At 37.4% G+C, this 25008-nt stretch overlaps 1 protein-coding gene across 2 annotated transcripts; it reads right to left on the reverse strand.

Annotated features, from left to right (window-relative positions):
• Positions 1 to 939: 939 nt before the first annotated feature.
• Positions 940 to 24579, reverse strand: NBN (nibrin). 2 transcript variants are annotated; one of them, XM_032128818.1, is made up of 16 exons: positions 24407 to 24577; positions 22708 to 22841; positions 19872 to 20017; positions 18421 to 18580; positions 17929 to 18032; positions 13659 to 13776; positions 13186 to 13376; positions 12014 to 12114; positions 10227 to 10362; positions 9516 to 9779; positions 8772 to 9240; positions 6710 to 6796; positions 5397 to 5552; positions 4274 to 4387; positions 3211 to 3260; positions 940 to 1581 (listed from the first exon to the last, which is right to left on the reverse strand). In XM_032128818.1, exons 1-16 carry the CDS (start codon positions 24435 to 24437, stop codon positions 1551 to 1553), a joined length of 2292 nt encoding a protein of 763 aa, XP_031984709.1. In that variant the 5' UTR covers positions 24438 to 24577; the 3' UTR covers positions 940 to 1550. The 2 variants fall into 2 exon arrangements, with proteins under 2 accessions (XP_031984709.1, XP_031984717.1); XM_032128826.1 differs by lacking the exon at positions 6710 to 6796 and having other exon boundaries at positions 24407 to 24579.
• Between the last annotated feature and the right edge of the window lie 429 nt (positions 24580 to 25008).

A 25008-nucleotide genomic window follows, 5' to 3' on the forward strand; every position in this document is an offset into this window, starting at 1 on the left:
AAGCTATTTGCTTGAATTTAGTAACAACAATCAAAAACCTCAGCAGTCTACAAGAGCTCTGTTGGACCAGGTCTTCAGCCAGAAAACCTGCAAATTCTCAGTGATAGTAGAACAACTCAACTGAGGGTGCAACAGTCAGTACATCTCCTCCAGAAAGAATTTTAACTGCTTAAGAACAGTCTTTTTAAAGGTATTTGGTGGGTAAGATTAGATGTACCCTCATGCAAACATTCTCACAGCTTTTGTGGAACTCAGAAGTATTGGGCTACAGTTTGTGTATCACTCTGGACATTGCTGATCAGCAAGAAGATGCCAAGACAGACATGAGAAAACACTGGCTTTGGAAGACCAAATATTTTCTGCATGGTTCAACCATGTTGACTTCAGCACATTTGCTATCTTGATATACACAGATCTCGCAATGCTGCTCTTTAGATCTGATACACAATGGAGCAGCTTCAAACAGTGCAGCTCATCTTCCTTATATGCTCAGAGGTCTTGGCAGAGGAAGAAATTTTGTTTGTGTCAATTCAATTACATCAACCAGATTACTTCCTCACATGAAGAAAGAGATCCTCCCTCTTGAAAGAGGATGCAATAAAGCTACTGTCCATCTTTATTGCTATGTGATGGCTTCATACAGCTGAGCAGGAGGTCTGGAAAGTTTTTTTCACTGTACTTCCAGGGGAATCTCACAAATTGCAAGTTCTCAGATTACTAAAATGAGCTCTTCTAATCCACAAACAAGCAATTGTTTCCCTGTTAATTGACCTATTTTGAAGGCCATATTTTTACACAGTGATTGCAAAAAGTAAAGGCACGAAAGAAAGAAATAGGTCAAATAATTTAAAATCCCAAATTGGAGTGCAACAGCTCTTTGAAGACTTTGTCTGGCTTGGAAGTTCATTTAACAAATGAACATTCAACCACACTGATTTCAAGGTGTAAATGAAAGTATGTTTAAGCAAAAAACCAACAAAAAGCTGGGTTTTTTTAGTTCCAAGATCTTCTGTAACAGTAACAATAGTACATGCTCTACATAATGAACCACGGAGAAGTGATTCATTATGACTCATATCATGATCATATCATATCAACCATATCATATCATGATCAAATACCAGTTGCATCTCAGCCTCAATAGATTTTCAATTCTTAATATAACACCCTTGAAAATACCCAGTTAACAAAGCCTTTCTGAAAAGAGAAAAAATAGCCTGATGCTAACTTCCTTTTTCTTTCCCAATACAGTAGTGATAAACAAACATTAGAAAGAGCCTAAAATGAAATCCTAAGTATCTATGGTATTTTACTAAGCATTACTCTGAAGTGAATAATGGGACGGTCTTGAAAATGTGCAACCTGTAAGTACCAAGCAGTGAAAGGAACTTTTCTTTTTCTTTAATAAAAGCAAGACTTAGAAAACATGTCTTACAATAATACATAGTTCAGATGGTCATATATAGGAACGTCATACACACTGTAACTAGGAAACCTAAGGAACAGAAAACAGGTTTTGCCAGAGAAACATTGTAAATCCAGGTCACAATTTATCTTCTTCTTTTCACGTTAGGATCGTATCTGCAACAAAAAAATAAAATTTTTCACTAATAAGTAAAACAATGATATTCAAAGTTTATATAGATCTAGATATACAATGTGATGTAAATAGCTTTATTATATATTCATAACAAGAGAATGGCCAAGTGTTCAGTCCTTTCTCTGACTACACTCCTATAATTAACTGCAGTTACTACAAGTGGACTGAAGGATGCCTAAGGTAGAACCTGTGTATGAACTAGAGATAACCTTCAGTAAAATTTTCGTATTTCCTAACTACTTACAGCCTTTAAATCTGATGTATGAACAAGCTTCTCCAAGCCTTTAATGTCCCAACACTAAGTTCTTTACTGGAAAAGGACACCAAAAAAAACAAAGAGGAGGAAGGGGAAAGGGATCCTGTAAGTTTACATTTATGTACATTTGGCCACAACTCATTCAAAAACCTTTCTGCTGCTTCCTACTCCTACATAAAGCAGATCCTTGCCCTACCTTCCCCTTTATACAGCTTCTGATTGACTGTTAGAAATTTAGAGCTACTTTCTGGATATACTAAGTAGTTACCTGATTTACTGCAATATGCTTATAGTTTGACTCAAATTGACATTGCTATCCCTTGGCCATTTCCATTTGTGCTTTGTCTCCCAAAATCCTGTCACTTCTTTGGAATTCTGATGTGTTTTGTATTCATGCATGAATAACTTAGACACAACTGAATGATCAGGCAGTTTTACTTTCACTAATTCTGCTCTTATTCATCAAGATTCTTCTCTTAGACAGGAAGATGTGACAACTTGTGAGCCAAATTACATCACCACACAGCTAGAAAGGTAGTAGAAATCACTGTTGTTACTATCCAACTCAGTCTTCAAAAATTTAATGTATACCCTTTGAAAGAAATGCTCTATTATTAACTGTTAATTAACAGAGCAAGTTGTTAATGCAATAGGATTTTCTGAATGGCTCTTACAGGTATTGATATGTAGTATCATGTTTGTTTGATAGTGATTCAGAAAAAAAAAATCCTTCACAATATACATTTTTCTACTGAAATGCACAGCTTTTGCTGTTAGGCAAATTCATGACAGGTGAGAAGTCAAACACCGGTCACTTGTTTCTTCACATGAAAAATATAGAAAGTAGTGAAATTTTTGCTAAATAAAATGAGGCCCCTGTATTAACTCTCAAAACATCTATTTGATTTTATTGTTATAGCATTGTAACGCGTTCGTTCTAACGCTTAAATGTGTTCTGGACAGCAAATTCTATGGAAGAGGGGGCAAGGGAGGAATGGGGAGATAAAGCAGATAGGAGCAGGGGATGATACATGATGGAAACCTCACACCAAAACAACAGCAGCTTCAACCCTGTCTGTGACTCGCTACAGAGATGCTGACACAGACAGTCATGAACATCTTTTCATGTTATCTCTTCCACCTCACCTCCACCCATTTTCCATGTTAAATGAAGCCTGGATAGAGTTTGTTTTCCAGAGAAATTACTGAATCACTTTGCCTATATTCTATACATGGGTATACATTAAATTTTGAAAAGAATAGTCAAAGTAGTCTTTTCCAAAATCAAAATTTGTCCAAAAAAAGATGTGATGCAAAAAATAAACGTTTCTAAGTACAAACATAAAACTCTTACCTAAAGAGATCCTCAGCAAGTGATTCTTCTCTTGCATATCTGTCCTGTTCCTGAGAAAGTTTATTTAATATTTGATTGTTAAGGGTAATTCTAGTGAACAAACTAGAAAAACAATATTCCTGCACTAACAAAGTTTTCCCAAGGAAATAAGTTTTCTCTAAGGACTCCATTTAGTGCATATTCACATTAGACAAGTTATTTCACTACTCGAATTTGGCTACTGATACCAACTAATTAAATGGAATTGTTTGTGAAATATGTCAATTTTGGCCAGAAATGTGGGGTTTTGGGCTTTAAGCCCCATTACAGAAGTAGAGAAATTTTTATCTGATTATTTGTGTGTAAAGGGAATTTTAATTATCATTATCTATATTCAGGGATTAAAAAAAAATGAGATAAGAAGTGTTGATGCAACTGGATCTCAATCAGGCTGTGGAAACAATATGAGTCATCAGCAAGTATTTTTAAGGATACTATCAGAAAATGAAAGTGCCAGAGAACTGCCACGATAAAATATTTTTTAGGACTTCTATATATAAAGGTGAGGATTTGCACAAAACAAAAAATATTAAATTTATTCTTATTACATCTCTTCTGTTGGAGTATACTCCAACAGAATTTTATTCATGCATTTTCTGTTCTATTCAAGAGTAGAATATCAACTGTACTGTACAAGTATTTAAACACAGTTAACCATAAAGAAATTATTTCTAGCTCCCTGTCACACTTTTACAAGTCACAAGTTTACACAGCACTTATACCACTCATCAAAAGATCAATCTCATTTAGGTTATTGATTTCACTTTATATAAATATTTCTGACTAGATGAGTGTTGCATGCAAAATGAAATTAAATAACCAGATAAAGATGAGTGTTACCACTGACCTCTGACATTCAGTGACTTTACTACTGTACACATTCCCATGAGCATGTGTGGATAACTAACTGAGGTTTTATTTAAAAAATAAAATCCTGAAGTATTTCCGTAATGATCACAGGTTGGTATGACCACTTACATTAGTCAAGTTTTTATTTGATCGTATTCAAAAAATAATTTCTTACCTCCATTTCTTGCCTTAACCAGTCTTCTAGCTCTGAATTCTTTTTAGCATGGTGGGCAATCAAATCTGATCCTCCAATAATGTGTGGAAGTTGTCCTGCCCCTGGGTAAGCTACCTATTGGACAATAAATTCTTACAACTACAAGGCAAGCATAGTGCAAGTAAAAGATCCATTTTAACAAATTCAGAAAGTCTATTCAGATATCACAGAAGAAAGTAAGCCAGTCTTTCTTTGAATAACACTCAAAATCATATTCAAAAGTGACTGAAATTAAAAAACCATTTACAGAAAGCTGTTAACTCCCTCCTTTTACAAAAAGAAACAAACAAAAAATACATCTCATAAGTTAAATATGCTAAATAAATTTGATAGTGCATTAAATGGAGTTTGAAATATCGATAAAAAACTGTTTATATTTTATTGTCAGCCTGCATAAGCATCTGTTACAAAATGGTGGAAAATATTATCAGAAAATTAAAACATTATTTAAAAATGAGAGTATACTCCCAGGAACTCCCAGGAAGTAGTACTATGTAATCACATTCTAGTCACACTTATTTTACTAAAATGCCTTTCTAGTCGTATCATATGATTTTCATTTTTATTTTATTTTTAATATAAGCTGAAGTGGTACTTTTACACTGACCACTAAGAATCATTTTGCAATTGTCTTCCGGACCCAAGCAAGCAATCACCTTACTTTTGTATGATACAGATTTAGTTCTATGTAGAAATGCAAAATTTATTAGTTAAAATGGAAGGTTCTCAATCAGCCTACACTGTATGTATAGGTCTTTGGAGAAGTGGAATTGCTAGCTTTTGGAGGTACAACCAGAAGTTATGGTAACCATCACTAAATGACTTATTCCAAGTAATAGCTTGGAATAAGCACTACAAGTGTCTAAATAATCTAGCACAGGGTAAGCCTTTGTCAACCTGGTACTTCTTCAGTCAATTAACAAAATATCTGTTTACAGTATAATATGGTATTTAAATTGTTTCTTTCTTTAGTTATTATCAATTTATAAAAAATCTTTAGTAACATATTTCTACAATCTGAAGGCAACACTTTTTAATATTTTCAAATAGTGCCATCTTGTGACCATTTAAAATACACACTAACCTTTCTGAACATTTTGAAATTTTTCTTTCCCCCATAGTTGGTATTTCCAGTAAGACGACTGTTCTGTCTTGGATGGCTGACAACCAGAGATCTAAACTCAGTCAACAGAAGCCTGCTAGGGAGACTGCTGGAGTCATCTTGCAGGTTGCTGTGGTTCTTATGTGGGAAGAAAAAGGAAGAAGCATTCAAGTGTGCGAATAGACATACAGCGTATCTAACAGTACAAACTGTAAAGAAATTATTGTGAGCAGAGCTGAGCAAAAGTTAGGTTTAAGAAACAGTGAGGAGAAATAGCAGTAGTGCTAGAAGCTAAGAAGATGTATGAACTTCTCAGCTTTCTTATATACCATGAATAGAGTAAATTTGTTTCTCATGTATTTAAATACTTCACAAAAGACAAGGCTGAACATCTCAATTCTAGCCTACAGTTACCCGGTCAACTCCAGGGCTATAAGCTGAATTTGATCAATGCATCAAATTATTCTTGTCCATGAGAATGCTCATATGCGAGCAAGTCTGCATGAACACTTTGCTGCCTGGGACTACAACTATGCAGATTCAAAAGAAGTCTGGGTGCAGGATAAGCTCACAAGTAACATTAAACTATGTTCAAGGACAGCTCCAGCCCATATGCAGTACAGTGGTTTTATAGCAAAGTATAACTATAAGTCCTTTAATCTCAGCTGACCCTGCACTGTGGTATACCTCTTCTTCAGCTGTTTTTTGTATGTAGATGAAAAAATATTATTGTGCCCCTTGTTGACTGGCTACACTTTAATATCTCTTCAGAATTTTTTTTTTCAATTTCATTCAGCCTAGTCTCCTTTGCCTCACTGCCACTGCAAGCAATTCTCTCCTTCCTTCATCTCACCTACAAAAAATTAGCACACTATCTAATGTTAATCACTGTATATCACATCCATTTTCCCAATGGTCCATCTCCTCCATTCTAGTTGTGATCTTAGAGCAGACAAGATTACATCCTTGGCAGGTCTTTAAGAAGTAATCTAAGAAAAACATCAGTACAAGTATTAACCACATTGAAGGCTTAATACAATTACCTGTAGTTTCAGTCACCTTAAGTATCCACCCAAAAGCCATTACAGAAGCACACAGATGAACTACAAATGCTCTTTTTTTTCCACGGTCTGTAAGTTGGACTGCACTATTCAAATTTACATATGATTACATTAACGAGTACAATCTTCCAAACCTCCTTTACCCTGAAATAGGATCCAGAAATACTATGTTCTTAAAATCAAAATTTTGATATATTTTTGTAATGCTTCTTAAAGTTCACTGTTCAAACTTACAATCAGCTCGCTCCTTAAGTCTGGTGACTCTTGCTTAATATTACTTCTCGTTTCTGAAGTTAGAACTGATCCAAGTTCATCTTCTTTCTATTTGATTAAAAATTATTTTAAATATAAAGCTCAAATGAAATGGAAATTTAATTACATAAAATTGTTTTCTGCTCTTTACAGTAGAGTAAACATATACAAATCAATATAAACATTTAGATAGAAGAGAAACTGCCCTGTACTTTAGATTTTTTATGATTTTACGCACACTGTAACAATGGTTGGAGGCTTTCTCTATTAAAAAATCACTATTATTTGCTCACTTGGTTTTTTTTCTTTCTTTATTATACACTAGGAAGTTTTGTCCATCTGTACAATCTTCAAAGTCCTGTCAGGTTCTGGAAAACTGTAAAAGCTTTTAAATATAAAAAGTAGCGTTTTCAATTTGATATTTGAAGTGTACATGTGTGCAGAAAGGACATTTCATTACTAGGACAAGAAAGTTCTGCAGGTTGATTCTGTCCTATAGTTTAAAACCAGATTGGCATTACAACAATTATTTTCAATAGTTGATAAAATATCAAATCAGCTTTATGCATCCTGTAGGTTTTGAGTCAACTGCTAACATTCTTTGTCTTGCCAGATACACAAGGCACATCTACACTTAGAGAAAATATTCATCAAATTTGCCTGGGGAGCTTTATCATGAAATCTCCTTCCTAGTCCACTGGAAATATATTTCACATTAATAAAGTAGGTCATTATTAAACTATTAGAAGACTGCTTTTCAGCAGAAACTTTAAGTGCATTATCTGCTAAAGTACTAGTTAAGTTGCACAGAAATTTTTTTTTGTCCTTCTGAACCCTGACAAGAAGTTAGACTAGAAAAACTTTCCAAGCCACAACAAAATTCAATAGACTATTCCAAGCACCAATTTTAGTCTGTCAGTATGGTCAGACCTAACAAAAAGTACCTACTCTCTGATAGTATAAAAAGCAAGAAACGTAATTCTCTAAATTATAGGACTTGTCTTTCAACATGTGCCTCTTAATCGCACACAACAAGAGCGTTATAATGAAGTTAAAGTTCACACTTCACCAGAAGCAAGCTCCAGTAAAGCATCAACAAAGTGTCAAGCTGGTTTGACCTAAGGATGCACAGACAATTACTAATTATCATGTGGTCCAAGGAATTTTGCAAATCCAGTTAATCATGCAATTAAACTTTTAAACATTTAAACACTGCCTACACTGTAAATGGACTGGACAGTAAGGTTTAATACATATATTTTAAATAAACCAAAAATAAACCTGTTCTTTTATTCCTATGGTATTTTTAATAGTCTAAATCTCTCAATGTTGTTTTGCTTTACAAACCCGCTTTCCTTTTTTTTTTTCAACAAAGTAACCACTGTTAACTCAAGGGGTATTGTTTTCTTCATATCTCTTAGACAATTCCCTTAGTGTCAAAAACAAAACAAGAAAATTAATCACAAAAACACAAGCTGTGTTTTGGGTTTGCTGTTGTTTTGGGTTCTGTTTTAAAATTTCTCATACAGAAATTTTAACAATCTTTCACACAATATCAAAAGATTCTGACTTAGAAGATCTTGGACACTACTGTGGTTTTCAACAGAGGAGGTCAGCTAGAAGTTTCTTTAGAAAATTAATTACATAAAGATAATTTAGTAGTATCTTAGTATAAATAACACCATTATAATTAACACAGCAACAAGCAATATGAGAAGTTTTTCTTGGACCATTTTGCTGTTCTACTTACAGTATATAAAGCGGAAAAAAAAAAAGAAAGCATTCAGAATACAAGCAGCTCTCAATTCACAAAGAAAAAATGTCCAGAAGAATGAAAAAACATTTAGGTATGTGTAAAACTGCAACGTTCACATGTAACAGGTTAATCATTTTGAACCACAATGGATGTATGAGATTTAAGCAAACAAATTTTACAAAGCCACTTCCTGTATGCCGGCAGCCTCCTCCTTAAAAAAGCTAACTGCATCCTCCTAAAAGAGTTGCAGATTTCAAGATCAGGCACACAAGAAGATATAAAACTTACCAATACTTTATTCTCCTCTCTCTGATTTACATTTACTTCTTGAATCCTGCTTCCTTTGGCTTCCAAACATTGTTTTTTTCGTGTATTACCTTGAGCTTCCTGGTCATGATCTGCCATTTGATCTTCCCAGTCTAGATCTCCACTAAACACAATTTCTAGTGCTTCTGTATCTTCAGATGTATCATCTAATTCCTTTCTCTTTTTTGGTGCATGATTTTCACTGGAAGTGGTTTTAGTGTCTGTTCTATCACTCGTTAGCTTGCCACTTTCCCTCATAAGCTTTACACCCATGTCTTCTACTGCAAAATTTGGGTTTGGGTCCAGGATGTTATTTTTCTTTTGATGCTGTTTTGCTTCACTGTTGCAGATTGATGAAGTTGTGGATTCAGTGCATTTGGAAAGAAGCAATGACCTTTCCTCCAATTTTGCTAGTTTGGGTACAGATGTCTCTTCTTCTTCAGCTCTTTCCCTTAGCCAGAAATAAATTACAAAAGAAAGAAATTACAAAAGCATTTTTGAGTATGATTAGCTGTACCCACAACATAACAGCTTCTGGGGTTTTAGGGACTGCATTGTGAAATTTAAAGTTCCCTCAAGGAAAACCTTTTCATTCTAGGAATTTGATCTAAAAATTACCTTTTTAAGTATGTGTCAGATTGAAAGTACATTGCTTGAGTTGAAATTTTCCAGAAACAGCACCAACATACCAACAAGGGAAGTAACGTCAAGAACACTTCAACGTACCTTTTTCTAGCTACCTGGAAGTAATTTGTAATTGAGTTCGACTGGTGACGTGAAGCACCCTCACGAGGTTTGCCAGCTTCTGCAATTTTAGATGGTGAGACAGGCTGACTTCTTTCACTTAACCCAGATGTTCTGTTCCCTCTAGGCATCGATGTTCCTGCACTTACACTGCCACTTGTGCTACTGGTTTTCTTTATGGCAGTTGTATCCTGGAAAGCCATTTTCCCTTGTCTATGCACCTGGGAAGTATTCTCTATCTCCATACTAGATTAGAGAGAAAAAAAAATACTAAATGACACAGAGGAAGTTACCAAAGACACATCAAATCAGAGACACACTTTTTAAAAAAGCTATACCTGTACTTTGAATAAACTTACAAACAATGTGCTAAAACAAACTGTAAAATCTGCTATGATCAATATATTTTTATGATTGTGAAATGGTTTGAAAATTTGTGACAGTTCAGAAAGTCAAGACAGATATGCAGCATCTACATTTGCATTTGAAAGAATCATCGAAGTCCTATGGGATGGTTTCTGTAATCTAGCACTCAAAAGCAAAAATTATGTCACTGCAGACAAGTGACAACAATTTAGTAAATGCCACTTTTAACACTGTATATCTTTGCCCATGGCAATGATACAGTTCCTCTGCCACAAAAGATTGTTTTATTTGCAAGTATTAGCTTAGAAATTTCTATGAATACTTTACCATGTCTGCTCTTCTGTATCAGCTATGTAAAATGTGCTGCTATCTGCAGCAGTTGGCATTATGGTTTCATCCACAGCCAAACTGTGGGAAATGGTTTGGCCTACAACGGCTGATGCAGGAAAACTTTCAGATACAGCTGCAGGACCAACACAAGAGAAGAATTAGAAGGTTAATGTCAAAGCTGTGTTTCTTTGCACGTGATATCACACATTACTACCTGATCAGGCGAGATCTTTGTAAAATGGTCTTAAAGCAATTTTAAGTTAAAAATAAGCAGATTTATTAATTAAAAAAAAACCTGAAAAAATAGTTCTAAAGGACCATATTCTGTAATTCAGATTTAACTAAATATTCCACTGATTAAGTAATGGAATTATGCTTAAATAAAAATGAAGCATAAAGGGAAATCATATATCAGTATATACAAAATGTACTTAAAAAATCATGTGGTATACATTTTATGCAAAAAATAAAATATATATCCTGCGATATATAGTTTATGCAAAACTGTCAGAGCACAAAATTCCTTTTACTTACTCTTTTATGATCTCTAATGTGATTATTGTATCTGAGATACGAGTTTTTTCAACTGTAAACACAGCTCCCTTTAAAAGTCTGATATACAGTCTGTTTACGCAATTTCAGACAACTTTTATCCAACTGAATCGTTCAGACTGGAAATAAGAATCAGCATTTCTGATTCATGCAGTGTCTGAAGGATCAGAATCTTAAAACTTAATCTGACAACTAATATTGTGATATTTTCTAAACTAATTGGACAGGCAATAGATCATACGCAAGTTATTCATACAAGAATATCAGTCAACCAAAATATTTTTCAGATCTCTGGAAGTACTGCGTGTATGTGTTTCTCTGTTCAAAATATATTTTTAAGTAAGTAATAGTCCTACATATAAAGACAAACTTATGGGTTTTTTCCTTTGCTTTTTAAAATAATGGTAGGATTTTCTACCTGATACAACATTTTGTAGAACAAAAACAAACTATAAAACATAATTCTGAAAATTTTATAGCAACAAAATATAGAACAACATGAAGAGGCATGAAAAGAGAATTAGACAAAAACCTTTTTCTGTCTCTCAGAAAGTCTGTCTGACTTTTATTACTACTGCATTAGCAAATATAAGCTTCAAGTCAAGACTTGGAATGTCCACCCCCAAACTACTACTTCAGCAAATGTAGCAATCATGTCTCATTGCCTTAACTTCTTATGGAAAGATTATTTTTAGTTTTGAACTGTGTGGGAGGTAATTGTATTTTCCTAAAGCAAATTCTGTTTTGTGCAGAGGGAAAAAAAGAAAAAAAAGCAAGCCTTAATAAATTAATACCATTCTTATTCTCTTGATTTCTAACTTTCACCTTTTACTTCCCTATTACCCCAGTCTTTTATGAAAAGACAGAATAGCATGGAATTCAAACTACCACATACGTATGAATTCAGTGGTCACTAAAAATATGAACTTCAGATGTTTTTAAAGTACCTTTCCTTTCAAGGTCACTGTTCTATGTGTCTGCCTTTTAGGCTAGTTTTAGATCTACTTTTTTATTTACATCTAAGTGTCATATAATCTTCATTGCAATTTACTGCAAGACCATTAAAAACCAATTACCTCTTTGGAGTCCTATACATTTTTCATAGAATGTCACTCTTTTTTAGTGGTCTTGCAAAACAGAACAACTTTAACGTTAGTAATTGATGCTCCTACACAAAAAGAAATACTGCCTCTTTGAGGCTGTTAATTTATTACTACCCTTCTTCTAATTACCTTTGGAAGCAGGCTGCTTTTGAGGGTTGCAGTATTTTTCCGTAGACATGAAGATAACTGCCAATCCAATTTCTGCCTCTGGAACAGCCCTAAGATTCTTGCTGTCAATATACAAATTAAAACAAAAAAGTTTTTCAGTACAGATTCAAAGACAAATAGGCACATGGGCACAGGTATGGCACAGTACAAAACTGTCCATTCCTCCTCCAAAAAAAAAAAAATCAGCCTACACTACAGTTTTTCCCAATACAGTAAGTCAGCACAATTATCCTTCATTATAGCCATGTTCTACATGTATGAACTCCCATGTTTCCTGCTGCTGTAGCCACTGTCTAGCTCCAGTAATCTGGCCAATACATCTCTTCTTTCCAGATTTTTAGGCATTTAACCAATTATACTCTACCTCTAATTCAAAAATGTGTGAAAAGAGACTTGAGACCATTTCTTACAAGTCACGCACCCTGCCCAACCCCCCATCTTCTGTACTACAGCCATGAGGAGAGATTGAGTACCATCTTCTCTACCCAGAAGGAAAATTTAGGGGAACTAGGTTTATGTGGTAAGGATTGAGATTTTGTTTCACTGTTTTAATAAAATGGCATCATGATAATCCTAACATCTATAATATATGCATGCAGTCTGCCCTCTCAAACAAAACTTATCATCAGAACAAAAACTAATTTTCATTATACAGAAGCTGTTCTTCAAAAACACTGTATACAAATAATTACATAACAATGAACCACATGACCTCAAGGTGCCATCTCATCTCTTTTTGATGAAATACATATATTTAATGCAATATCATAAATGATATATTTTGCATTCTTATAATATATTAATTTTAACTTATTTTAAATAGTAGAAGAGAAACTACTTGCTGTCTGTAATTTTTAAAGCAGTTTCATTACAATGAATTTTTGTAGAACTGAGTTCTACAAAAAAATAATAAAAAGAAAAGAAAACAGAAATTCCATCAAATCCTCACGAACTGCCAACTCCTTTCTTTCCCACTTCAGGAAGTTTTAGTTACTCTGCTAACTACTTAGAACAATGAAAAAATGTCCTCTTTATAATCAGCCTCCTGCTTAATATGTACGCAAATACCACGACCAAGTCTCTGTAACAGTTCTGAAATTACTGCACCGCTGTACAAGAGAACAATGCTGTACCTTTCCAAGATAGTCAGAATGGAATCAGTCCAGTTTCTCAGAGAGTCAGATCCTGAGATCTGAGAGTTTGTCAAACCCACATCAACTACACAAACTTCAGGAGAAAGTAGTAAAGGCATTTCTTTTCTTCCTTCTGTCATCAACTTTACTTCTCCTCCTCCAAGAATAACTGCTGGGCCCAGTTTCTTGTGCTAAAAAAAGAACGCAAATAAAAACAAAAATCTTAGAATGCAGTCAGTTTAGAGGTATCAGAATACAGAACTATCAGCATAGGGCTTCTCACTGATGCATTACTGCAGATGTAATGTGTTCTGTTTCTCCTCTATATTTTATCTTGCTTAGGCCACTGTACTGTAGGATAAATACACAGAAATCCTTCTTTCCTGACGAACCCAGAATGAGTATGATTTCAGAGTGAACAAATCTGTGCTTAGTTAGCCCTGCAATATTTTTGCAATGTAAAGCCTGATTACCTGCTTAGCGGTTAGAAATACGAAAGTTTTTCCACTGAATATTTTTTTCCTTTCATGACGCTCAGATAAATCCAGGTTTTCAGTGCCAATGGAAGGCTCATCAACTGGAGGATAAAAGCTGCAAGAACAGAAAATGAAAGTTACAAAATTCACATTCACTTATCAGTACTGACTCATAGTCCTTTCTGGTTTAAAGTTCCGAAGCTAAAATACTGTGTTTCTCTCTTAAAACTACTTACAGAAATAATTTTCAAGAGATTATTAAGAAGAAACAGAGCCCCTAATTTCTCAACATTGAAGATAAGACCAAGACTTCAGTAACTAAGAAAACACTTTTAGGAATGTATTCAACCAAACTGCTGTACACATAGCCACATTCTTACTAACAATACTGACAAATGAGACTGCCACCTCATTTTGCACTTACTCCAGATAACAGTAAAACTCCACACAAAATTAGTCATCTTACTTCCTCTACCCTCCACGTGGTGAGAGCAGTCACCCCTCATTCTCTTCTACTGTGTCAAGAAATTGTGTAACGCCACACTTGAGAACAGCCTATAGTATGACAGCAGACAAGTACGCTTGCTGGTGGGATAGAGAACTGAAGGGATTAATCATGCAGATTCTCTACTGCTTTGTCCAATACAGGCAAAATGAGAAGGAGTTTAGCTGGGAAACATTTTAGGCAAAAATCAAATTCTATCCTGAAGCTCTAAATTTTGTCACAGCCTGTGACCACAGCTGCAGTTAATGATGGCATGCCCAGAGCATGCAAAGCCCCTAGAGTCAGGATATGCATCTAACTGATAATTTCAAGATACTTACAGGATCGTTGAGCCACATATTCCCTACCAGAGCAGTTCTGACAGAGCAAGGGGAAGGCACATATCAGAAAGGAGGGAAACTATAGGTCAATTTTAACCAAACTATACCACATCTGTGCCCAAATAACTGTTTATGTACATAGTTTGGCTGATCACAGAACTACTTATCTTTATTTTGACTGCTGATAATACATCCTTCTCATACTACTACGCAGGAAAAAAAAAAGATGCTGAAACACACCAATGAAATTCAGTTTAACAGCAAAGATTGGCAGATTCTAAGCAAGAAACATATTCCATGAAATGCTGAAATACTGAAGTTTTGGGAAAAAAAAATCGAGTATCTGTAAATAAAAAGACATTCCTCAAACACTGTGAACATTCATATATTTCAAACTGAACACAAGAATAAGCACATAAATTTTCTCCTTCATCCAAATACCCAATTCAATTATGATAGGCTAAAATGTGCTATATAGTTACAGGCTTTTCAGTAATCTTCGTTCTTATGTCTTCTTCACAATCAGTTCTTGAAGCTTTATGTACACAATGAAAATTAAGCAACCTAAATCCACCAGATTTTGAAAGATGAGTATTTGATCAGTTTCAGCAGCTTGTTCAAAGCTGTTTACAAAAATATTGTTGCACTGAAATTGAATAGAAATGATAAAGCCTAGTAACTTAAGGTAGAAATAGGGCAATTCAGATTTTAGTTATTAAGCCAGAAGACTTCTGATACCAGATCCTATAGACAGTGATTAACCTAAGATAAATACAAGGGACAAAGTCATCGCTAAAGATGAAAGGATGAGTAAAAACAGAAAAACAGCAGTTTTCACTACTTTGAAACTGGAGTATAGTTTCTCTATAAATATATTTTAAAAGCTCCATTTTTTAATTTCAGAAAACAACTTTAACTGATGATTGTCTCCAAATAATACCCCAAAACATCAACCTTTGATTTTAATTATAAACTCTTATCCAACGCTGATCTAAGCTCAAAAGGCAATGGTCTTTTTCAGTCAGGATTCTGAAGTGCTCCTCATATTCTGGCCTCATAAGCTGTTAATAGTAACACTATCATCCAGAAAAGATCCTCTACAACCTTGAATCTCTCAGTGAATAGATTTTGATTCTTGGTGAATTTCTGTTAAAAACTCTGTTACTTTTCTTGTTTTTCAAAGCCCTGCACTATTGACACTGGACTGCAGTAATAAAACACGTTATTTCATACAGGACAGCACTTATGCAGCCGTTTGTGAAATCTTCAGTTACTGTTCTTCCTCGCATAGGTTGTCAGAGAGTACCAGAGGACTGGGGTAACACCGTAAAAAATTCCACATTCACATGGGAACTGCAGGTTTGCAATTACATGAAATCTTACTATAAACAAAAAAGATACTTTAATTATTTTTTTCTTTTGAACTTTAAGACAATGTTTCCCTAGATTTTTTGGGAGGGACCAGCTCTACAGTAATAGTAAAGATTTAATTAATAGTGTCACCCAGTATTGCCATCTCAACATACTTTTCCTATTTCACACCCAAACTAGTATTGCTCCAAGCTGTCCGGGGCCCTGTGGATATACCAGCTCAGGTCAGCTCTAGCTACAATGCACAATATAGAGATTCCCTATCAAAATTAGAAGTATTTTTTGAAATTTAATGAAAACAGCTGATAAGTAAATTTTCAGTATCTTCCCACAAGCTACATCTCATAAAACATGACCTATTTAAAATACACCAATTGTTTTAAACATAGATCTGTGTATTACATCAGCTGTTTCATCTAGCTTGATGCAGAACTCTCTTTGAAAGCTACATAATGTATATACTGTTAGTGTCACTAACTTTTAGCCGGTTCAGCTCCTCTCAGGATCTTGAAAGTTAGCAAAAATATTTCAGAAATGTAAACATACCCATCTGCTTCTTTTTTAGGGAGAACTTAAAAGCTCAATTGTATTATCACTTCTGTATTAAATGGACACGCCCTGGTTTCAAGAGACAAAGACACAGTTTACTCGTTCCTGTAACAGACAGGAACAGCAGCATTACCATCAGGTAATATTCAACCAAACAAATTTCAAGTTGCACAACCAATCACTAGCTTTTGATGGCTTGTATGATCTGCTCTACAAAAGAAAAAAAAATCTCCCAGGAAAGTATTTCAGAGAGTACTAAATAGTTTGTTTAGTTTTCTTACATCCTTAGAAAACAATGCAGAAGTAGAAGGGAAAGTTACAATTAATTCAGATTCTCCCTTTCTTCCAAAAATGAAGAACAAATGAGTTTTAAGCCACTCACAGATGACTGATTTGACATATTACATAAACCCTGCTAATGTAAAGTAGCATCTAGAAACTAAGGAGTATTTCCTTCCAATTGCTCCAGATTGGCATCTGTATTCTTCTAACAAGGTAGTGTCACATTCTGTGAAATATGTTTTACCACATAATAAGCACAGCTCACTGTGAATCCTCTCCAGTTTTGTTTCTATTTCCACATGTGCACCAGCAGTTTGTTTAGTATCCATCCAGCCTCAGTCTTCAAACTACTCTACCTATGGCTACCACCATACTCACTAAAGAAAATAAATTGCCATTTCCTAACATATATGCATATTTATGCACATATGAATGTATATACACAGCAGAAATTTCTTACCTGCATAAATCATGTGTTCGTACAATAAAAAACCAACAACCACAACCCCCAAGCAAAACACCACTGTCTCCTTTTCAAGGTAAAATGAGTAGCAATATGGGCTCAGATGAAACTGTCACATACAATATTCAGACTATTTCACACTTTCTTACATCAAGAAAATAATCAGAAGAGCTATTCTGCAGTATTTACTGATTCCAAATTAAGAATTCCCTTTTGAAGTTAATTTAACCATGAAAACAATAAATATTTTATTCTAATATTCTATTTATTCTAATGCATATTAGTATCACTTCATCTCTTAACAGATAATTAAAAACCTCTTCTATTTCAGGGAATTCGAGGGTCAGGCTAACTCTGTCTGATCAAAGTTTACAGTAACTCAGTAAATAACTGCACTCTGGGAAAATACATCTGCTTAATGAAATAAACTTGATACAATTTCTTTTATAAAAGTGTAATTTCTTTATTTTTATGTATCAGTTCCCGGAAGTGTTTGAAGCAACATTTAAATACTAACAAAACAAGTTCCTTTTTAGAGACAGTAACATCTCTAAGCATATAGTCAATTCCAAGAGCTCATTTTATAATTCTAGGGATGAGAACAATAAAACTGCTAGAATATTAAAATGTCAATCATATTAAGCATTTCTCCACAAATAAAATTACTGTGAATCGCATATTATGACAAAAATTATCAGATAAATGTGCAGTTATTTATCATCTAACTCCCATAAATTTCATCTGCAACACAGTAAATACGATCATTTGGCAACTTACCTTCCATGATTTGGCAACTGTTGCCTGGACTGAATAGCTCTGATTAATTCAGAAAAAAACTCTGGTTTTATAATTGGTCGAGCACAAATCAAAGCACATATAGTCTGAAAAACCAGAAAATACAAATTTACTGCATGGAAAAAGTTCAGATAGAATATGGTTCAACTGACATTAGCTTTTTAAGATCTGAGATGTGGAAAATGTCACACAAACAAATGCACAATAGTTTATTTTTGCTTCTGGGATTGTTTTGCTTCTAACAGCCTAGCTTTTAATTGGTGTCTTGACTAAAGTTATGAAAAAGTAGAAGGCAACTGATGAAAATCACTAAGTCTTCAAAACTGTTTTTTTTTGTTTTCTTGCCCTTCAACCTCCCATTGACACACACATCTTCTGAACTTGGAAAAAGAAGAGTTTACCACCATTTTGTAGAGAAAAATCTTGAACAGGTCTAGAATTTAATTGGCATTAGTGGGAAAACTCTCAACATACCTTAACAGTAACTTTTACTGATACCATTACAAGGTGGGTACATTCTTTTGTCCATTCATTCACTATAAGACCTCCAAGCTGCTGGATGGCTTGATTTAAAGCAGTTTTCTGAGCTACATCTAAACATGAGGAGCAGACAACCAGAGGTTCATACTCCACTCTGCAAAGAACAAGTAAAAGAGAATTGCTTAAGTTAATTCAGCCAATCATTGTGATGAACAGAGCCGACTTAACTATCACATTTTTATCTCAGGGAAATCTGAAGGAAAAAAAATAAAAAGACCCATACTCTAATCTAGATTAAAGTAAAATCTTCCTGATTTAAATTCTCCTGAAGAAAGAAAATACTAATTTTTATTCAGAAAAATTAACGACAATTTGACCTGATGTCTGAAATATTTCTATGGACTTGTGGGTCTTTTACAGACATCACACAGAATTAGCACTTCAATAGCACAAGGTCTGGGAATATCAAAAGAAATTTGAGTGTGTGTCCCCAAAAGCAAAAGTATGCTCAACAGGACAGTTCAGCAACAGATTAGTACTTAAAATATACATGTCATAGAATGCAATTTCAAGTAACATTTCCTAACATTGCCATTATCCTTGCCCATAAGCTTTACATATATTTTAGATCTTCCACATCAAATTCAAAACATATCAAATTCCATTATTTCATTTTTAGAATATTTAAATTTCTTTCTACTTTGTAGACTTCCTAGTACAACAGTCACGATGTATCTGGTCTCGTGGTATGATGCCTGTATCATATTTCAGTATGTTTACCTAAAATATTAAAAAATAGTTTTGTAGTAATTGGAAGAGAATGCCAAGCTTTTTATAACAATAAGTAATACCAGAAGCAGTGATAAAACTGAATAAAATTTTAAGGCACAAAGTCACCTTCTGGTTACTTTAACATTGATTTTAATGGTCATTAGACTTTTTCTATTTATCTGTCACTTCATTTCCAGAACTGCTTCCCAAAAATAAACAGACAGCACTGGCTACCATGTTAAATTTGGAAAAAAATAGCAGGTTGGGTTCACATTCTCCTGCAATGTCAGTTCTTTTCTCATTACATTACAAACAGCTAACAAGGGCTGAGACAGACTCTAAACCTTTCTCCCTTCTTCTCATCTGGTGTAGGACTTTGTTTTTTGCCTAAAGAGAGCCTGGAAATACTCACTGTACATGACACATTATCTTCTAAAATGCCACTGCTTTTCTAACTACAATTTTAACCTCCCAGTGTCAAAACAAATTATATAAAAATAAAATGGAAAAACTATTTCAGAAGCAGGTGTGGAACACCGGCAAAATACTAGTCACCTCCTTTGCTTTCTAAAATTTCATCATTGCTGTATCACTTGCAAAGTTGAATGATGTGCTAAAATACTCTTCTAAAAAGCCCATTTTTTTACTTGGTATTTTATAATCAAAGCACTTACCTAAACTTGCTCTCAAAAACTCCAAAGTTGATTCTGTCACCAGACTGCAAAGACTTTGAAGTACCATTGAGGTTTGATCCGTTAACAAAGGTACCATACTTAGATGTATCTCTTACTGTTAATATAGGTACTGAGAGAGACTGACTCTGAAAATAAACATAAATAAGCCATTATAGTTTATCAGAATGAGACAGCTTCATCAGAAACAAGTTACTATCACTGTGGATCAAAGCGATAGATAAATAAGAAGCAGCCCATAAAATACTATCTTAAATAAAGACTTTGGACAATGAGGCTTTCTATATGTAATTATTCATCTTCTGCTTTTCACTGTAAAGAAATGAGAGAAAAATACACGTTTTTAGCTTTAGAACTTTTGTGCTTCTTACACTTGGTCTTTTTGGAGATTACACTTTGTCTTTCTGGAGACCGTGCATGACAGCCCTTCATTGGCCCAAAGCCTGAGCTAGAGCGATTTAGCAAGGCTCTGAGATTTATTATTTATGTTTTTACCTACCACTCAGCCCTATCCTGGGCTTTGGGCTGAATGGTAAGTAAAAGCCTAAAGTCACCTGAGAGCAGTTTTTCGCATTTCCTTCCATGAGGAATGCTAGTCTACCCCAAATTGCAGGACATGGAGACACCAGCATCTCTGGTTAGACACTGATTTCCAAAGCAGTTCACAAGCCAGTGAGAACACTGATAGTTTGTTTTTATGAAATTGTGCCATGCAGTTACATGCTATTTCACAGAATGGATAAGGTTGGAAGGGACCACTGGAGTGATCTAATCCAACCTGCCTGTTGAAGCAGGTTTCCTTACAACACATTACTCAGGATGGCCTACAGGCTCCTTTGGAGTATCTCTAGAGATAAAGAATCCACAACCTCTCTGGGCAATCTGTTCCAGTGCTGAGTGTCGTGGTTTTACACTGGCCTAACGACAGGCACCCATGGAAGTCGCTCGCTCGCCCTCCCCTGCCACAGCTGGGCAGAGGAGCAAAAAAAAATTAACAAAGGGTTCATGAGCTGAGATAAGGACTGGGAGAAAACACTCCAAGGTCAAAACAGGCTCAGCTTAAAGGTACAAAGTAAATTTATTACTAACAAAATCAGAGGAGGATAATGAGAAGTAAAATAAGCCCTTAGAACACCTTTTCTTCCCCTAACCCCTCCCTCCTTCCCACCACCAGTACAGGGAGACAGGGCATGGGGGTTTTGGTCAGTTCGCCATCCTAGGTTTACTTTCACTGCTCAGGGAAAGGAGTCCTTCCCCATGTGAGACCAGTGGGGTCCCTCCCACCAGAGACAGCTCTACACTAACTTCTCTGGCAGGGCTCCAACCTCATGAGCAGCAGTCCTCCCAAAACTGCTGCAACGTGAATTACCTCCACAGGCAACAGTCCTCCAAACACTGCTGCACTGTGGGTCTCTCTTTCCACAGGGTGCAGTCCTCCAAGGACAGGCTGCTCCAGCCTGGAAGCAGGGCCCTCTCTCTCCACCGGGTCTCCCACTGGACCACAGCCTCCTCCAGGCATCCACCCGCTCTGGCACGGGCACCTCCCCCACGGGCTGCGGGTGGATCTCTGCAGCCCCCGTGGATCTCCATGGGCTGCAGGTGCACAGCTGCTGCACCATGGTCCTCACCACAGCCTGTAGAGGAATCTTGGCTCTGGCATCTGGAGCACCTCCTCTCCCTCCTTCTTCACTGACCTTGGTGTCTCCATGTTGTTTCCCTCACATGTTCTCACCTCCTCCTCTTCCCTGGCTAGAAAAACCGTGCCCCCTTTGTTTTGATTTTCTTCTTAAATATGTTATCACAGAGGCGTTACCAAACTCTCTAATTGGCCCAGCCTTGGCCAGTAGCATGTCCATCTTCAGAGCCATCAGGGATTGGCTCTACCAGACATAGTGGAAGCTTCCAGCAGCTTCTCACAGAAGCCACCTCTGTGGCTCCACTGCTACCAAAAACCAGGCCATGCAAAACCAACACACTCAGTTACCCTCACAGTAAAGTTCTTACTCATGTTCAGGTGGAACTTTCTGTGTTCCAGTTTCTGTCATTGCCTCTTGTCCTATTGCTTGGCACCACTGACAAGAGCCTGGCTCCATCCTCTTGACACCCTCCCTTCAGATACTGACAGACATTGATGAGGTCCCCTCTCATTCATCTCTTCTCGAGGCCTAGCAGGCCCAGATCCCTCAGCCTTTCCTCACAACTGAGGTGCTCCAGTCTCCTTATCATCTTCATAGCCCTCCACTGGACTCACTCAATATTTGCAGTATTAAAGGAAAAAATACATTTTACGTATTTTATTTTACATACTATAGAAGGTTACATAAATGAAATTTCTGCCAACTGGCTTCAAAACATCCATAAATGTCATAACAATAAATTGCTGATTGTTAATTCTCCTTGGTACACTTTTCTTTTCTGTGTCCTAAGCATATAGAGAATAAGTGATGTGAAATGAAACAGAAACTAAGTCTGCAGTAAAACAACTGAAGCACTTCCCAGAACCTAAAAGTAGTCTATGTAATAAAACTCAATTGCATAATTTTCCTGCAGTGATTATTTTAATACAAATTCGCAGTGAATCTTCACTCTGGGATAAAATAAAGCTTGGACCACTAAAATTATGCCTCTAAATTCCTCAACAAAAGCAAACAAACGTAAAGGAAATGAAATAAACTTCAAGATTTAAAAAAAGACAGGTTATCAACGGTTCTACTCCAAGCATAAAACTGGTAAGAGCAAAATGAGAGTATGCATGGTCACAGCAGCCTGAATTATCCCCACAGTGCACTGATAATGCAGTAAAATGGTGGCTACTTACAGGACTTGTTTCAGGCTGACTTACGGTCAGAACTGCATGACTTCGACTGATAGACTGATCATCCTGAATTAAAATTGTGCAGTTTTTGCGTCCAACAACATATTCTACACCACTTAAAAGCCGATATGGCTCTCCTGAAAATAAACAAAAACCAGAAAAATATCAATTTACAAAAAACACCGAAATACCTGAAGCACATAGGAGAGACACTGAGAAGTGAGTAGCACATCTGAGTCTTAGCTTTGCCATGCATCATTTATGCTCACAGCATGGTGCTAATAATGCCAAGGTTGTAGGTTTTATCCCCATCTGTGCCATTCACTTAAGAGCTGGACTCAGTGATCCTTGTGGGTCCCTTCCAACTCAGAATATTCTGTGACTGAATTCTGTGATGCTGATTAGGCTGATTAAAATTATGCATCTACCTTATAGAGAAAACCTCTTTCTTTCTTGCTCCCTTGCTCTGTCCACTATAAAAGGATACATTTTACCATAAATAAAGCAGTTTCAAAAGTGGCATCGCACTTTCTTCAAGGACAATATATTTTTACCAATACTTTCTTGAAGATTAAGTGTGACATTTGGAAGAAAAAAAAAACACAACACAACGTAAGACAGGTTTTCTAAAACACCTTTGCAAGGGTACATAATTTTTTGAGGTTATATTATTTATTCACATAACAGATTAAGAGGTTCAGAGGAAAATGTCCTCCTAATGAATGTAAGGAAATATGCATGTAAATCAAATTGATACTTAGTAAGTTCAGCTTCTGACCAATCTTTATGCTTTAGCTTACGCTTTGTACCTGTCACCTGGACTCCATGGTAGCTTCCCAGTGAATGGCTTGACTCCCTCCCAAAGGTGTGCTACCACTGGTCAACAGAAACAAAAATGTTTCTAGATGAAAGTGAGTACATACAGATAAATTCCAGTTATCAACCCTGGGCAAATAACTTTCCAAATATGAACTGTGCAGAAATGATCATTCTGAATAGAATGACGAGTGTTTTGATTCATTCAAGAGCTCTCCAGGCAGTAAGTCAGTTCATTTCAACAAGATTAGGCGTTGTTGCCACCAGGAAATAAATCAAACATCCAAAATTTCCTCCCAGTGAACCAGGAAATACAGAGTGGACGCAGTTGTTTTGTGTCCTTATAAATACTTAGGAAAAAATGTATGTATTATATGATACCTATTACTAAAGCTCATATGAACAAGGAAACGTGAAGTATAGGGGCGACTTAGTTTCAAAACTCTGCACCCAAGAAACACCACGAAGCTCAACAGTTAAGTCTTTGAAACATCAGTACAATAGGTAAACATTGTTTCTGAGACTGACTGCTGCCTCAGAGCTCAACTCTCCAGGTATTACAATGCAGGACTCTGTAACCTGCAGCACCCTAAGACATCCCACACAGGTTCGAAAAGCCCAACTAGATTTAACAGGCGCTGCGGTCTGCAGTGCTCCAGGGAAATACGGACGATTCGCCGTGGACGAATGCCCACGGCAACGAGGACTTAGATCACCACTGGCCCGAAGCAGCACGGACACGCAAGCCCGGCTGGAGCCAGCCCTGTGGAAGCCAACACGCCGGCACACCCGGGGAGCCGCGCAGGCGCCGGTCGGGGCGGGGAAGAGGCCCGCGGTGCCCGGGCCTAGCCCGCCGGAGCGGCGACGGCATCTGGCGCTGCCTCACCTGTTCCCGAGGCGGGTACCAGCTTCCACATCCTGGAGCTCCGCCCGGCACCCCCCGGCGAGCCGGGACGAGGCCGGGCCAGGGAGAGAAAATCCCGGGAGCCGCTGCCGCCGCGATCCCGCGCGCCGGGCCGGGCCGGGCCGGGCTGGGCTAAGGGGAGGGACGCGGCGGAGGGCGCCGCCTACTGGCCTCGCGCAACCTCTGGAGCGGTGGATCGGCGCGCGTGCGCGGGGCGGGGCGGGGCCGGGGCGGGGCCGGGGCGGGGCCGGGGCGGGGCCGGGGCGGGGCTGGGGCGGGGCCGAGAGTGGCCGAGGCGGGGCCGAAGCTGGGCCGGGGCGGGGCCGGGGCGGGGCGGGGCGGGGCCGGGGCGGGGCCGGGGCGGGGCTGGGGCGGGGCCGAGAGTGGCCGAGGCGGGGGCGGGGCGGGGCCGGGGCGGGGCTGAGGCGGGGCCGGGGCGGGGCCGGGGCGGGGCCGGGGCGGGGCCGGGGCGGGGCCGGGGCGGGGGCGGGGCGGGGCTGAGGCGGGGCCGAGGCGGGGCCGGGGCCGAGGCGGGGCCGCGCCGGGCCGGGGCCGGGCGCGCTGCCGTGGCTCGCCCATGTGCC

Source organism: Corvus moneduloides, chromosome 1 (genome assembly GCF_009650955.1).
Source record: "Corvus moneduloides isolate bCorMon1 chromosome 1, bCorMon1.pri, whole genome shotgun sequence".
NCBI classification, from domain to species: domain Eukaryota; kingdom Metazoa; phylum Chordata; class Aves; order Passeriformes; family Corvidae; genus Corvus; species Corvus moneduloides.